General features: G+C 38.0%; 1 protein-coding gene across 18 annotated transcripts in view; it reads right to left on the bottom strand.

The window, feature by feature from the left end:
- ATP11B (ATPase phospholipid transporting 11B (putative)) overlaps positions 1–13,218 on the bottom strand; it is a 71,677-nt gene that overhangs the window by 40,965 nt on the left and 17,494 nt on the right. For all 18 annotated transcript variants that reach the window (XR_010988168.1, XR_010988169.1, XR_010988167.1 and 15 more), the window contains exons 4-11: positions 11,255–11,335; positions 7,014–7,121; positions 6,715–6,843; positions 6,481–6,584; positions 5,975–6,022; positions 3,142–3,206; positions 2,498–2,579; positions 1,077–1,227 (exon numbers count right to left, since the gene is read on the bottom strand). Coding sequence is in view for 15 of the 18 variants with exons in the window: in XM_068145090.1 (XP_068001191.1) it covers positions 1,077–1,227; positions 2,498–2,579; positions 3,142–3,206; positions 5,975–6,022; positions 6,481–6,584; positions 6,715–6,843; positions 7,014–7,121; positions 11,255–11,335 (768 nt within the window). In the remaining 3 variants the exon portion in view is untranslated. The remainder of the gene's footprint in view (positions 1–1,076; positions 1,228–2,497; positions 2,580–3,141; positions 3,207–5,974; positions 6,023–6,480; positions 6,585–6,714; positions 6,844–7,013; positions 7,122–11,254; positions 11,336–13,218) is intronic.

The raw sequence follows: 13,218 nt of genomic DNA, 5'->3' as shown, positions 1-13,218 counted from the left end.
AACTGTAGTGATAACCTCAACTAATACTTGTAAACAAAACACAGCACTGAGATACAGGTGTTTTTCCAGTTAAACCACAAAAACCCACTTTGTATGACAAGCTTCTGAGAAAGCTGCATGTTCTACTGGAATGCCAGTAAATGTTTAATTCTCGTTGAATTGAAGATGTTCTCAAATTACTTCTGGTTTTCTTCCTGAACCTCCATGTACTAATCATAAATTTCACTCTATTTCACTCTATTTCTGAAGCAGAACAGCACTCTCCTGACCTGGATTTGGACCTTCCTGCACACATGGCACCTAGTAAGCACATTCAATTTTCAACTCTCTGGGAGGTGGGGAGAGTGTGGGTGTTAAGCATCTGACACCACATGTGGAAACTGGATTTCCAGTCCCTCTGTCTTTTGAAAATCCTCTATACTTAGTGTCAGCTTCAGTCAGATCCTGAATTGTTTTGGAAGAAGCCAGACATATAGAAATCAAAAACTAAACCAGAAAAGTACAAAATGATTGAAAAAAGGACACTTCTCAGAACCACAGACTTGAGGAACACTTCAAAGTACCCCTCCAATCTCTACAGAAAGGTGAGAAGGCAAGCAGGAGCTTGAGCAAAATTACAGCCTTACGAAATTGTCTGAACAATCTCAGCATCACAGAGCATCCAAAATGCCTGAACTGTGAAATCACTGCAATGGAACGTGCACAAGAACAAGCTGCGCTGCCCTCCTCCTCTTTTCATTTAAGGAATGACAAAAGACACCCAAAAGATCAAGAACTGCAATAAGAACAGAGAACATCAGGTAAAAGTCCTAACAAACCCCAACCTTTTCAAAAAGCATAGTCTTCATAAAGGAAGAAAAAGTCCAACTAGTAACAGGGGTAAGGTATTTCTACCCACGGGTGAGGCCACATAGGATTAACTCTCTCAAAAACACTGGGACAATAGCACACAGACTTGAAAGTGGATCATGTGGAATTTACACCTGTATCCAAGAACAGAGACATGATAAATATCACATCCAGTGTATAGTGGTTGAGGGTTCCCCAGATCAGCAAATTAGGCAGAACTACATTACCTTACTGCTGTTTCTTTCATGCTCTGTTTTTCCATTATACCAAGGCTCATCCCATTTTTCTTCAGCTTGCCATGCATACTTTAAAATAGTGCTCAGAATGGCTTCAAAGAGGAGGATTATTAGATAAATAATCAAAAAGGAATTCATGGACCTACAGAGGTAAAAAACCAAACCAAAACAACAAACAAACAAAAAAGAAAAGCAACAACTTCTGTTAATTTTCTCTTTCAGCACACTGAGGTTAGATGAATCATTCAACAACTTATTGGACTTTGTATTTAATGTATACTGTGTTATGGTGTGACAAGCAGGCAACAGAAGTTAAATAAATCCCACATCTGACTAGCACATATACTCTACATACAGCAATATGAAGACTAGCTTAAGGTGCAGGAATACCCCAATATCTGACTTGTGCCACACCTGCTGTCCAAGATTTTAGGGACTCACCTGTTCTTCTCTTCCCCAAGTATCTACCAAGGTGGTGAAGGCAGTACAAACAACCACAGGAAATCCAAGGCTGCACCTTGGATTGCACAACCATGTGCAATGATTGTTTAATCCAGGCCATGCTCTTGCCTCTATATTTTCTAATCCTAGCCAGACCACCTTTGCCCTCCTTGCTTTGATGGCTGAACTTCTCTTGTTCACTCTAGGCTTCTGTTTGTATTTGGCTATAGAAGAACAATCAACCCTACTTTTGCAAACACATACTAGGGGCCACATTTTCAATAACTGGAATAAAGTCACCATAACAGAACTTCTTTTACTTTTGAAATAATTCACAAGGTTCTACTCATAAATCTCTATTATAGTAGCACCTACCCTGTAAACTGTGAGTAAAGGTGTTGTGTTGGTTTTTTTTAAAGTGCCCTGCAACTTGTGCTGGAAGCCAGGTTCATTATACAAACCTATCTGCATCAGCTCTATTCTTTAAACTATGTAAAACAAAGCTATTTTCCACTATACTAAACACTATGATTCAGGACCAAGACTTGTATGAGCTTACAACGTCATTTCAATCCATCCTCTTTAAAGGCATGATGCAATCTTGCAACAAAGGATGCAGAGAACAAGCTGGGACTGTTCTGAAAACTATCCCTGAGCATCTGGTTCAAGCAGCATTTCACCTATCATTAAATGATTTCCACAGCTTGAAAACAAATGTCCCAAAGGAACCTTTTCTGCTTTAGATGTTTTAAAGCTTGGGTATTCCAGCTTTGCACACTACTGAAAGAATCAATAAAGGATGAAACATCAAGAAACAGATTTTATATGTATATCTTCTTCCTGAAAGCAAAGCAAATACACTCTCTTCCCTTGCCTACAACCCAATGACGAGAGCATCAGGGTTTTAAAGTCAGAGGAAAAAACTAAGTCAAAACTCTACAAATAAGAAAGATAGTAGAAAATAAACATACTTTTCTACTGCTGACCGTTTCTGAGATTTACTCTTGTAATTTAATGCCATCTTTGTCTCCATACCTGTATACACTGCAACACCTGGGAAGGAAGGGGAGGGGGAGGAAAAAATTACACTGTATTTTCTGCATGTGTAGAAGTTTTTTCATTTTAAGAGACATGGGCTAAAATCAGGAGGAGATATTACTTTTGTGTTTACTTCAGTACAATGACAGTACTTTTTAAGTATGTGCAATATTCTGTTACAGCAAAACAGCACTACTGAAGTAATTTTAATACCTACTAAAATGCTGTTCATTATTATGACTGTACTGCTCTTCAATATGTATTTTATGGAAATGAGATTGGTAAATCTCAGGAGAAAATCTTGAATAATGTGTAACAGTAAAAACAGTCATTTACCCATTGAAGTTAACTTATTCCTTTATCAAACCACTTCAAATATGTTCACAGAACAGAGCTGGAACTTTATATCCTTAGAGATTCTTCAGCATAATATCATTGCTTTCATCTATAATCATATCCCCTTAGGTTACAGCCAGCACGATTATTACAATTTCTTCAGTGTAAGTAGAATTAAACCACAGTTCATCAGCATGTTTTAAGGAGAGAATACTCTTTAAATATTTAGGTGTCTACAAACCAAATATTTCTTTAGTGTTTTTTAATCTTGCTCCACGAAGTAAGAGACTTTCAGGCCCAAGAGGTCTAAAAAGAAACAGACATATCAGCATTTAAAAATTACTTCTGTATTCTGTAGGACTAATGAAATCCAGTTTCCTATGCAAAGCTGTCCCAGATCCCCTGTGAATTCCCACCACAACTCCAACACCCCACTAATTTCAGTTGTCTTCAGTCCTCTTACCTCTTTCACCATATCTCACCCACACACCTCCACAAAGCTCTCAGTTTCCTTTGGTCACCTCCATACTCTCCTGCCACTGTTCAATTTCTCATGATTAGCAATTGAGCTAAACATACCAAATAGCTGGTTCAGAGACACCAGCATGTCACTTGAGAAGCCAGCAGGCTAAAAAGCCTGTCAAGCTCACAGTGCAATGGTAGTGCTGGTTTAGGTTTGGCTATTTTACCTGTTACTTCTATCCCTCTCCCAAACAGAAATGATCTAGCAAGTTTAAAAGGTACTCACATCAGAGGAACAAAAAACTACATGGACACTCCACCAACACAACAGTGTAAGTTTTGCTTCCTAACACCAGGGAAAATTTAGAGATTGTTTTTTCCTCTCACACCTTCACTGGCTAACTGTGAACACTGCTGTGAAAGTAAAGGCTCGGCTAGAATCAAGGTTCATATAAGGTTAGGGCTATATATTCTACTCCAGCAGCTGTATCATCTTTAGAAACTACCAGCAGAGTTGGTTTGAAACAGAATTTAAAACAAACCCAAAGGGGTACATTCACTGCTTCTGTCCATGTTTCAAATGAAAGCAAAAACTGAACAACTGCAGTGGCCTAATTGGCATACTGGGTGTAAGCAAAAGAACTGAAGATCATATACCAAGAGCTACTTAGGTACAAGCCCTTGGGTTTGTCTTATTTTCCATTAGCTGAACCACAAACAGTCCATGCTGACTATTATATAAACAAAGCTCTTCTATTTGAAGTTCCTTTGAAAGCATAACCTGGAGTTACTCAAGAAAACCATAGCCAAGCCCATCCCCAACCTCCCACAGCATAACATTTAACTTAAATGTTACTCCAAATGTGGCAGTTACCATCCCAAATACCATGTGAAGCAACTATACACACAGATTATAACGGGTTCTCCAAACGACACATATATGTGTTTAAAATTTTAGGTCAGACTCCAACTGAAACTCTGAACTAAAAGTGACTAAGTGATCAAGCATTTAACCTTCTCTCTTGATAAATCTATTGGATATTTCTGGGTTCAAGTGGTTTTTGCAGTTTGTAAAACCAGAATTTGGCAGATATTGGAAGCAGAGAATCCAAATCTGTGCAACATAGACCAGACAAGTTTATCTTTGGCATTCAGAAGATACAGGTCCACCAGCAGTCAGAACTTTGTTACTTTTCATGCTCCCTTTAAACTGGCTCTGTTATAGGCTGTCAATTAAATTACTTTGATATATTATCTCAAAACTGAACCTGTAAAGCTTGGCAGTAATGAATTCTGAAAAGGTCTAAGTGAAGTAGCAACCTTAGAAAACAGAGGAGTGGGTTTCTGGGGAAGGTTGAATAGGGGGCTTATTCTGGGGGCAGATAAGGCATTGGAGTTGGGGTGCTCTACATTCCCATATTTCTTGCAAAACCATTGACACACCATTGATTCACTCTGAACTCTGTGTTACTCCTATCTAAACTTGACAGATGTCTGTGAACCTCATAGGAGGCTCTCAGATTCAAGACTTGAAGCTCTTCAGGCTGAAGGCACACATTACACGGAAAGTACTACTACTTTAATATTTGAGTCAAGCAGAAATATCACTTGCAATAAAAGTGTAAAAGGATAACATTTTTGACATTCTAACACTGAAAGAATCACAGATTAACCTACATTTATACATCATAACACAGCACATCTTGAGAAGAGGTGATCAAGTATTTTGAAAGTTTGATTATCAACAACTTAAAAGAAAACAATTAAATAACTTGCATGCTAAATATTCCTTAAAATCTAGCCATTTCTTGTGTGTAGTTTCCCTGTCTTTTTTCCCAAACAATGGCCCTTCTCACATTGGTTTTCCTGTCTTGTGGTGGTGGTAAGTGAATGAGCAGCTGTGGCTGTTAGCTGGGGCTAACTTGCTGCAATTAGCAATCCTTCGATGGAGTTCACATATAGGTCTGTAGGTGGCTTCACCTCTTTACTTTCACATATGTTTAGGCATATCTTACTTGCTATGACTACACAGGAAATGGTTGCAAGTACACCATTATGTACACAAAATCATGTGTTGACTCTTATAGAGGTAGACACTTACCTTTACAGTCCAGGCAGTACAGCAGTTTGAAATACTTAGTAAAAGCTGCAAATTTTTTAGCAGAGGCTTTGTTAAAACATACCAATAGTATATAGGAATTTCATCTGCAAAACCACCTGCCTATTGCCTCTGATAAACGGATGACAAGGGATCTGTCAGGTACATATTATGTAGTTGCCATAATATGCCACTGGAAAATGTTTAAGGTCAATAAATGCTTTAAACAACAAAAAGCAACAAAGTTCCCAGCTAATTACCAGTGCCTGAAAATCTGCCCTTTCAGAACAGTTAAGCTTTCCAGAACCATCATATTAAATTTGGAAAACTGGGTAGCAACGAGCTTTCTTCCTCTAGTTTTTTCTCATCTTCATCTGAACTGTGCAGCTACAACTGACACTTTCAGTAGAAATACCTCTCCCTTTCATATAGTCAACAGTAACTCTTTTGGGATGGTGATGATTTTAACCACTTCCATTGGTTCTAAACTTCAATCTTATAAAATTTTACTTACCGTACAATTTCCTCAGCTTGTTGACTTATAGTTATTCTTCCAACAAATCTGTGAAAGATCGCCAAAAAAGAAGAGTCATGAATGGCTTACAAGTACAAAATAACCAACTTTTATTATCAAACTAAAATGCTGTGGGAACACCGGCAACAATTTTACAAGAAATATTTCACAAGAGAAATATTTCTCCTTCAAAAGAACAGCCATTAGAGAAAGCCTGAGAGTTCACTTACAAACCCACAAAAGATTGTATTCTTTACTCTGTTAAAATGGATAGTCACTTCTTGGTGTTTCAGCAAGAAATAATTCTTCAACAAAATTCAGTATATGATCCATAAGAACTAGTAATTTTTCTGCATTTAAAACCTGACACTTGCATATTTGGCACAACCCCTGCTACCAACTGGGGAAATAAACTGCTATAGAAATTGTACCTTAACTCAATGTTCTATACAAACTTAACGCTGCATTTGGATTTAATTTCAAAATATTTACTAACAAAGTGATACCTGTATAGATCTGCCTCTGGCTGCTGACATTCTATAACAGCCACAAGTTTGTCCAGGTTGGCAACGGACTGTAACACTGCTGTTTCTGGGACCGCAACGTGTGTCTGTAAAACACTGTCTGTTAGTTTAATGACAGAGGACTCCTGGGATGTGGGGGGGTGTGTATTTCAATGGACTGAAATAAAAAAGGCATGGCAAAATAGCAACACTTAATTTCACAGCAGTAACACAGACCTTAAGATTGGTCTCTCCATCCAAACTTGCAGTAGTAACATGGCATGAACCGTCAACTCGATCAGATGACAGAAGAACCAGATCAACAGGAAAAGTCTCATCTTTGGCTACTCTGACAATGTCTCCCACCTAATGAAGTGAAGACAAATGAGAAGTGTACAAATAGAGTTTTAAAAGAGAATAAAACATTTCAGCATTGTTACCAGATCATGATGAAACAGGCTGTGATGTTTAGTAATGAAACACAAGCTTTAGTAATGGACAGAAGCACAATTGTCCATTTGCCCTTCAGCACATACCCGGATGTTTTTAGATCTAGTTTTCACAAGGCCACCACTTCGAACAACATAAACTGGAGCACCATTTACTTCATTGTCTGCTTTATGTCGTAGCCAATCTTCATAACCCTGTGGAAAACACACACAAATTTACTTTTTAAGTAAGAAACTCACAGAGCATAACAAATCTCTTCTAAGCCAGTGCACTTCAAATTACTCGCTGCATAGCCTGAATACAGTTACAAACTTCTCCTGAGTTTCTACTGCAGTTGTTACACAAAAACTTGCGAAACTAATTTTCATTCACTTTACATGAAGTAGCAAAAGTTGAGAAGAAAATTAATAGCCCTGTGTTCTGTTAAACAGACAGGGACATTTTCTGAAAACAAGATGAACAAACACTCAGTCTTTTATATATATGGGTTAATATACCATGAAATTCAGAATAGTCACTCCCAGTCTCTCTTACAGATTCCTCTAAGAGAAGTAACAGACTGAAATTACTTCCTCATGTGATGCCCTATAACACTTCCTGTACTTACTGCCATAGCCTATGCATGAAATCTTAAGATTTCTTAATTGTGCATGACATGCTCTTTACACATCAGCTCTGTACAGCAAGAGAAGATGACTGAGAAGATTTTAGTTTACGTATGCAACAGTTCACAGCAACTGAGTTTTTAAAAGGATAAAATAAATCAATTTTCCTTAGCCTGATATTCAGCACCTCTTTAAACACCCTTTATCTGTGCAAATATTCATGAGAGTGAATCCAGGTGTGTTATCCCCCTCCTGTTTTTCCTCAACTCTTCATACACTCCTTAATCTCATAGCATCATTGTCAATAGTATGATCTCTGATCTCCAAGTCTAGCTACTGTTTGGAAAGTCCCATAAGCAAGCATAAGAAATGGATTAGTCCTTGCACAAAGTTTGATCCTGGCAGGACTCACACAACTGATTTGAATAATAGAGACATTCCCCAAAATATTTTTCTGTAGGTGTACAAAACATGAAAGGGTTAAAACCACTTCCTTGGAAGTTTGAAGACCGAAGAAGAGGGCCCTCTGAAACAGCAGGCATAATCTCTATTCATCCTAGAATGCTACAAACATTAGATGAATGTCATAATACAAAGAGTAGTACTGCAGATGGAGTTTGGCAAGTTCTGAAGTGGACTGAATTTTGGAGGAAAGTTCTAGGATGAATGTAGTATTTTAGAAGTATAGTTTTGCAGGTCTACCTTCACGAACCTCCACTGTTACTAGCACAAATACATAAAAACAGCACAACTGCATTTCTTAGGTTTAAAAAAAGAAAAGTTGGAAGCTTTATATGCCAACTGCTTAAAAATAAATGATTAAGAAGTGTGTGGTAAAACTAGCCACACAGAGAGATACTGTGAAATCAGACTCCTAAGTAAGAGTCTTTATGAATCCTTCCCAATTAGCATGAAAAGGGAAAATGAAAAAGTCAATGAGTATAGCTCCTTGTTAAAGGTGACTGACAGAAGAACACAAGGATTTAACTAACACCCAGTAACCTTGGGGCATTTGTCTCATAAACCTGAGCAGCTGAGCAATATGGGCATTTGGCAAAGAACTGAAATTTACCTTCTTTAGAAAGTACATATTTCAGCGCTTTCTCCATCTGACACCTATTGCCTCTAACACAAGGGCAACACCTCACACCAGGGAATTATAAAGAGCCAACTCACTGTGGTCAGTTTAAATTCCCCCCAAAATCTACCCAATGCAGCATTTTTGAGAGAGCTCCTTAGTCTCACTTGTAAATGCTGCTAAAATAGCCTTAAAAAGATGCAATAGAAATACAGGGAATGCTGTTTGACTGCAAGAGTAGAAAATAAAGATTAAAATCCTTCAAATACTCTTAATTCCAGCTTAAATAACTGCATCAGTGTACTTGAGGAAAGGACAAAATTAAAGCAGGCTTGTATATTAGATTACTATGTTTTTTCATCCTCAGTTTAAGGTTATATTTAATCAAAACCTCCAAAGTAGTTGCTTCTGATTTACCTGGCAGTCATGTAAACATGTGTCAAATCAGCTTGTTTGCTAAACAGCTATGAACTTACTGAAGTGCACTAAGCTTCTTAGGAAATATCTTTATTTATCTGTATTTTGGTTTGAGGTCTTTTTTGATTTTATCTATTTTCTGGTTTTGGACTTCTCCAAGGACTGTGTACACATCTTCCCAGGCATAAGGAGGAAACTGCTCTGGCCAACAAGACAGACAAAATGACACAGCATGAGTTGCATCACTTTGCAGTCTTGTTTGTCCTTCTTCTGTCCTAGGTGCAATTACACTTCTAAGAAGAAAAAAGTTCTGTCTCCTTGGCTGAGATGAAAATAAAGATGAGTTTGAGGTCTGCTAGAGCTGCCATGTTAACTGGCCTTCTGGAAGTAGGGGAGAGTGTTCAGAGAGTTTATCCACCCACAGCCAAACTTCTCAAACCCACATACTGTTACTGGATCCATTTTGCCCCTTCATCCTTTGAAAGATCCTGATGTAACTTTATATAAACTGGTGCCCTGCAGCTTTCAAAAGGGGTTTCTTGCTCTAAATTTGCTCCCCATTCCACTTCTGGTTTGACAGAAAACAGGAGCTGGTTTTGAGACCACACCGGGCATCTTCTCCTCTGCATTCCAACAGATTTCTGCCTTGTCCAAGGGCAGCACACAGAATTGTCTTTCTAAGGCATCTTGTGAATACTTTTTGCCTACTTTGCAGCAGGTAGGATAAACAGAATCCATTAGAAAGCTCCTGTGGTTCCAATAGTCTTTGCAGATATTGAGTGAAAAACTTTTGATACTTAACAAGTCATGAATGATTTGAAACTTCCAAAATGAATGCCAAGATTGTTGTTCTTTGCAATTGGTGGCAAGACACTTATATTTCCCACTATAAGATTGGACATGTCAAAACAAATTGGTAATAAATTCTTTCAGACTTAAGACTTATACAAGTCCAACCTCTTTCAGGAAAAAAACCCAAACACCTAAGAACTATGTCTCTTTCAGGTCACACAGCTTTAAGGGCTATTTTCCATTGCTTGCTCAGAGCTTTTGAACCCGTGATTTTTGAGGGGTTATGATAGAATCAGACAATCAACCAGGTTTGAAAAGGCCTTAGAGATCATCAAGTCCAACCTATTACTTAATACCTAACACCACCTGACAACTAAACTGACACATTAGTTTGGATATTACTCCATCATTTAACCCCCTTCTGCCTCAAACACCATTCTATCCACTTGAAAGCCAGAGCTATTTTCACTTTTGCCCTGTTTCTGGGTGGCTCTGGGTCTTACTGCCACAGAAGGCAAATTGAAATTCCAACTGTAGCTTCATAACAGTCTGCTGATTACTTTCCAGTTGCTATGACTGCATCTCTTCCCCAGACAGCACTGCCAAACCCTTTGAAGGGGACAGTTCCTGAAAATTACATCCTTGCAAAAAAGATTACTGTTTCTATCCACATCAGCTCCTTATATGTTTGGTTTTCACTCCTCTTATTTGAAGGATTTAAAGAAAACAGAAGATTGTTTCTTCTTTATTTCTCTCTTTTTTCTTTTTCTCATTTCTTTTTAATATTTTCCTTCCAGGAGCTCTAGGTCTTAGCAGTCTCCAGTATGGTGCTTGAACAAGATTCCTATCAAACTCAGAACATTCTTCTTATTTCAAGTGCTGTAAAGCACTTCTAAATATTTTATGCTACCAAAGGAAAAAGAAACCAGAAGCCTTCTAAACTGGACCTTTTACCTGGTACAGGATTATACAGTTAATATATATTTTACAGCATGAAACATCCTCCTTGGGGCAAAGTTTGCCTTTTAACTACTGACAAACGTGGATTGCACCATTGCTTAATCTACCCAAGCTCCTTCCTCAGTGTGTCATGTGGGAGGATTGGTTTTAATATGCAGTGAGGTGTGCCAAAGGAATAAGTGAGAAGCTTTCAGGAAAGGTCTTATAACAAGTGACATGCAATGCTTGGACAAAAATGCTGTCTGACAGTCATTCACTGTCCATTTAAGGGTATCACAGTGAGTCACTGAGCTCTTGACAACTAACCAAAAAGCTCAAGTTCAAGCATCTATCTAACAAGAAACATGAAACAAAATCCTTTCTACAAAGACGACCCTTAAAAGATATTTTTAGTATCTACAGATTGTCTTGGTCCCACTTTATTAAGTAACTTTACCTTAGAAGGACTTCATACTGTAAGATTTTTCCCCTTTACCTGTTTTATGGCTGTCACAGTTATGACAAAAAATAATGGCAATCCACTGGTAATAGGACTAGTAGGGGTGTCTATCATAAGCTAAAAGAGAAGAAAAGATGAACATTAGCACAAATTTTATTTTCACATTTGTACTTTCAAAAAAAAATAACCAAACCCCATGAAGCAGGATGACACCTATTTTCCAAACTTGCCATTATAACTTATGAGTATTTTTACTGCAGTATTTCTGGAGTCTAAATAGTAATAATCCTGACAGCTGAATAATCCATATGAATAACGATGCAAACAAAGGTTCTAGGGCATGGAACAGACTTAATAGCATTTATGATGCATGTGCTAATTTAAAGAGTCCCCAGTAAAAGGAATGTATATGTTTTCAACTTAGAAAGATGAATACACAAGTCCATTAAAAAGAAGGAAATCTACATTTTGTGAAGCTGTTTCAACACCCTACACAATCTACTGCTTAACAGCAAATGTAGAATAAAACAACATCCACTTTAGAAGGGGAAATAAAGCCAAAAATCATAATTCCTGACCATATAGATATTAGAGCACACCCTTTCTTAGTCTGCTCCTTTCTGTCTCCCCCAAGTTAACATGCAGATTTTACAGTTTGTGCTATTATTATTGGCATGCCACAAGTGCAGTGTATAAACCAAACTTCTGGATGTGGGGGGGTACATTTGTGGTTCTCCTCTGCTGCAGGGAAAAAAACACACAGACAAGTGCTGTAAAGAAAATATACACAAAAGCTATTCAAAACCACAGATATCAATTTGATCCACTTTACCTGAGACTTATGGCATTGCTTTGGGAACCATTAAAGAAGGAAAAAAATAAAAGTAATCATATATGAAGTTTAAGCTGTTGAGAGCCAAGAGCCTCACAGAGGAAAATGACTATGTCACCTTACAACATGTGCATAAACTTTTTTTTCCCCCACTGAAACACAGAACACAAAAATATATAGCCTGCATATGTGTTGATAGGTTGGATTCGATGATCCTCGAGGTCCTTTCCAACCTAAGCTATACTGTGATACTGTGATACCTTTTCTTCACCTGTAGCATTGCACCTTCAGCTTGGCAGCATGTTGTTCAAGAAAACCCATGCCAAAAGCATCTGACTTTTGTCTCTATAGGGCTAACCACGACATTTCTGCCATCTACACTCTCTCTTTCTTTCTCAGGAGAGGCTCTTATGTGGAAAGGAAGCAAGTTTTGTACTGATGGAATTATCATGGCAGCCTGCTCCTTTTGCCTCTTTGACCAGAACACCATGGCCTTTTGCCTTTTACACAGCTGGACACATGCCCTTCACACAACTGTTGTGGAGTCTCATGTGAATGAAATGCAGTCTGTCACCATCTTGCTGGCATGCATATGTGCAGTGAACAGTGTGGACTGGACTGTGCTGCGTGTTTAAATCACACAACGAGAACTTGCCCCAGCTCTGCCATCCCCAGTGGAATAAGGTGGCAACGATAGACACTGCATCTTGGTCACATGAGATTCATATAACAAAGAAGATACCATGGTGATCAAATTTGAAAGGCACCTTTGCCTTATAAAATGAAAACAAAAATAAAATTAATGGATTTCCAAGTGGGATTTGAATAAAACCAGATTCCACTCTAACAAATGAACCAAAATGTCTGCAGCATTTGTCCTGCTCAGTCTCCAAGAATACACACACATAGACAAGCTATTTCCCATACAAACTGGGACACCCTTGAGTCACAAAGTGAGAGAAGAACAGAGTTACACTCTGAATAGAAGTTCTGTCTTTAGATCCACATTTGTTCATGGACATCACATTTAACTGTTACTGAAGTCTAACAGTTGGAAAGGAATGTGACTCAAAACTTAACTAAAGAGGTAAATTTGCATTAAAAAAAAACCCCAAACAATAAAAAAAACAACAAAAGCTTTAAAAATGCAGTATAATGGTCACTTTAA

This window comes from Melanerpes formicivorus, unplaced genomic scaffold, assembly GCF_026170545.1.
Source record: "Melanerpes formicivorus ecotype bairdi unplaced genomic scaffold, bMelFor1.0.p_v2 SCAF_12, whole genome shotgun sequence".
Classification (NCBI taxonomy): domain Eukaryota; kingdom Metazoa; phylum Chordata; class Aves; order Piciformes; family Picidae; genus Melanerpes; species Melanerpes formicivorus.
This window is presented reverse-complemented; position numbering and strand designations above follow the sequence as displayed.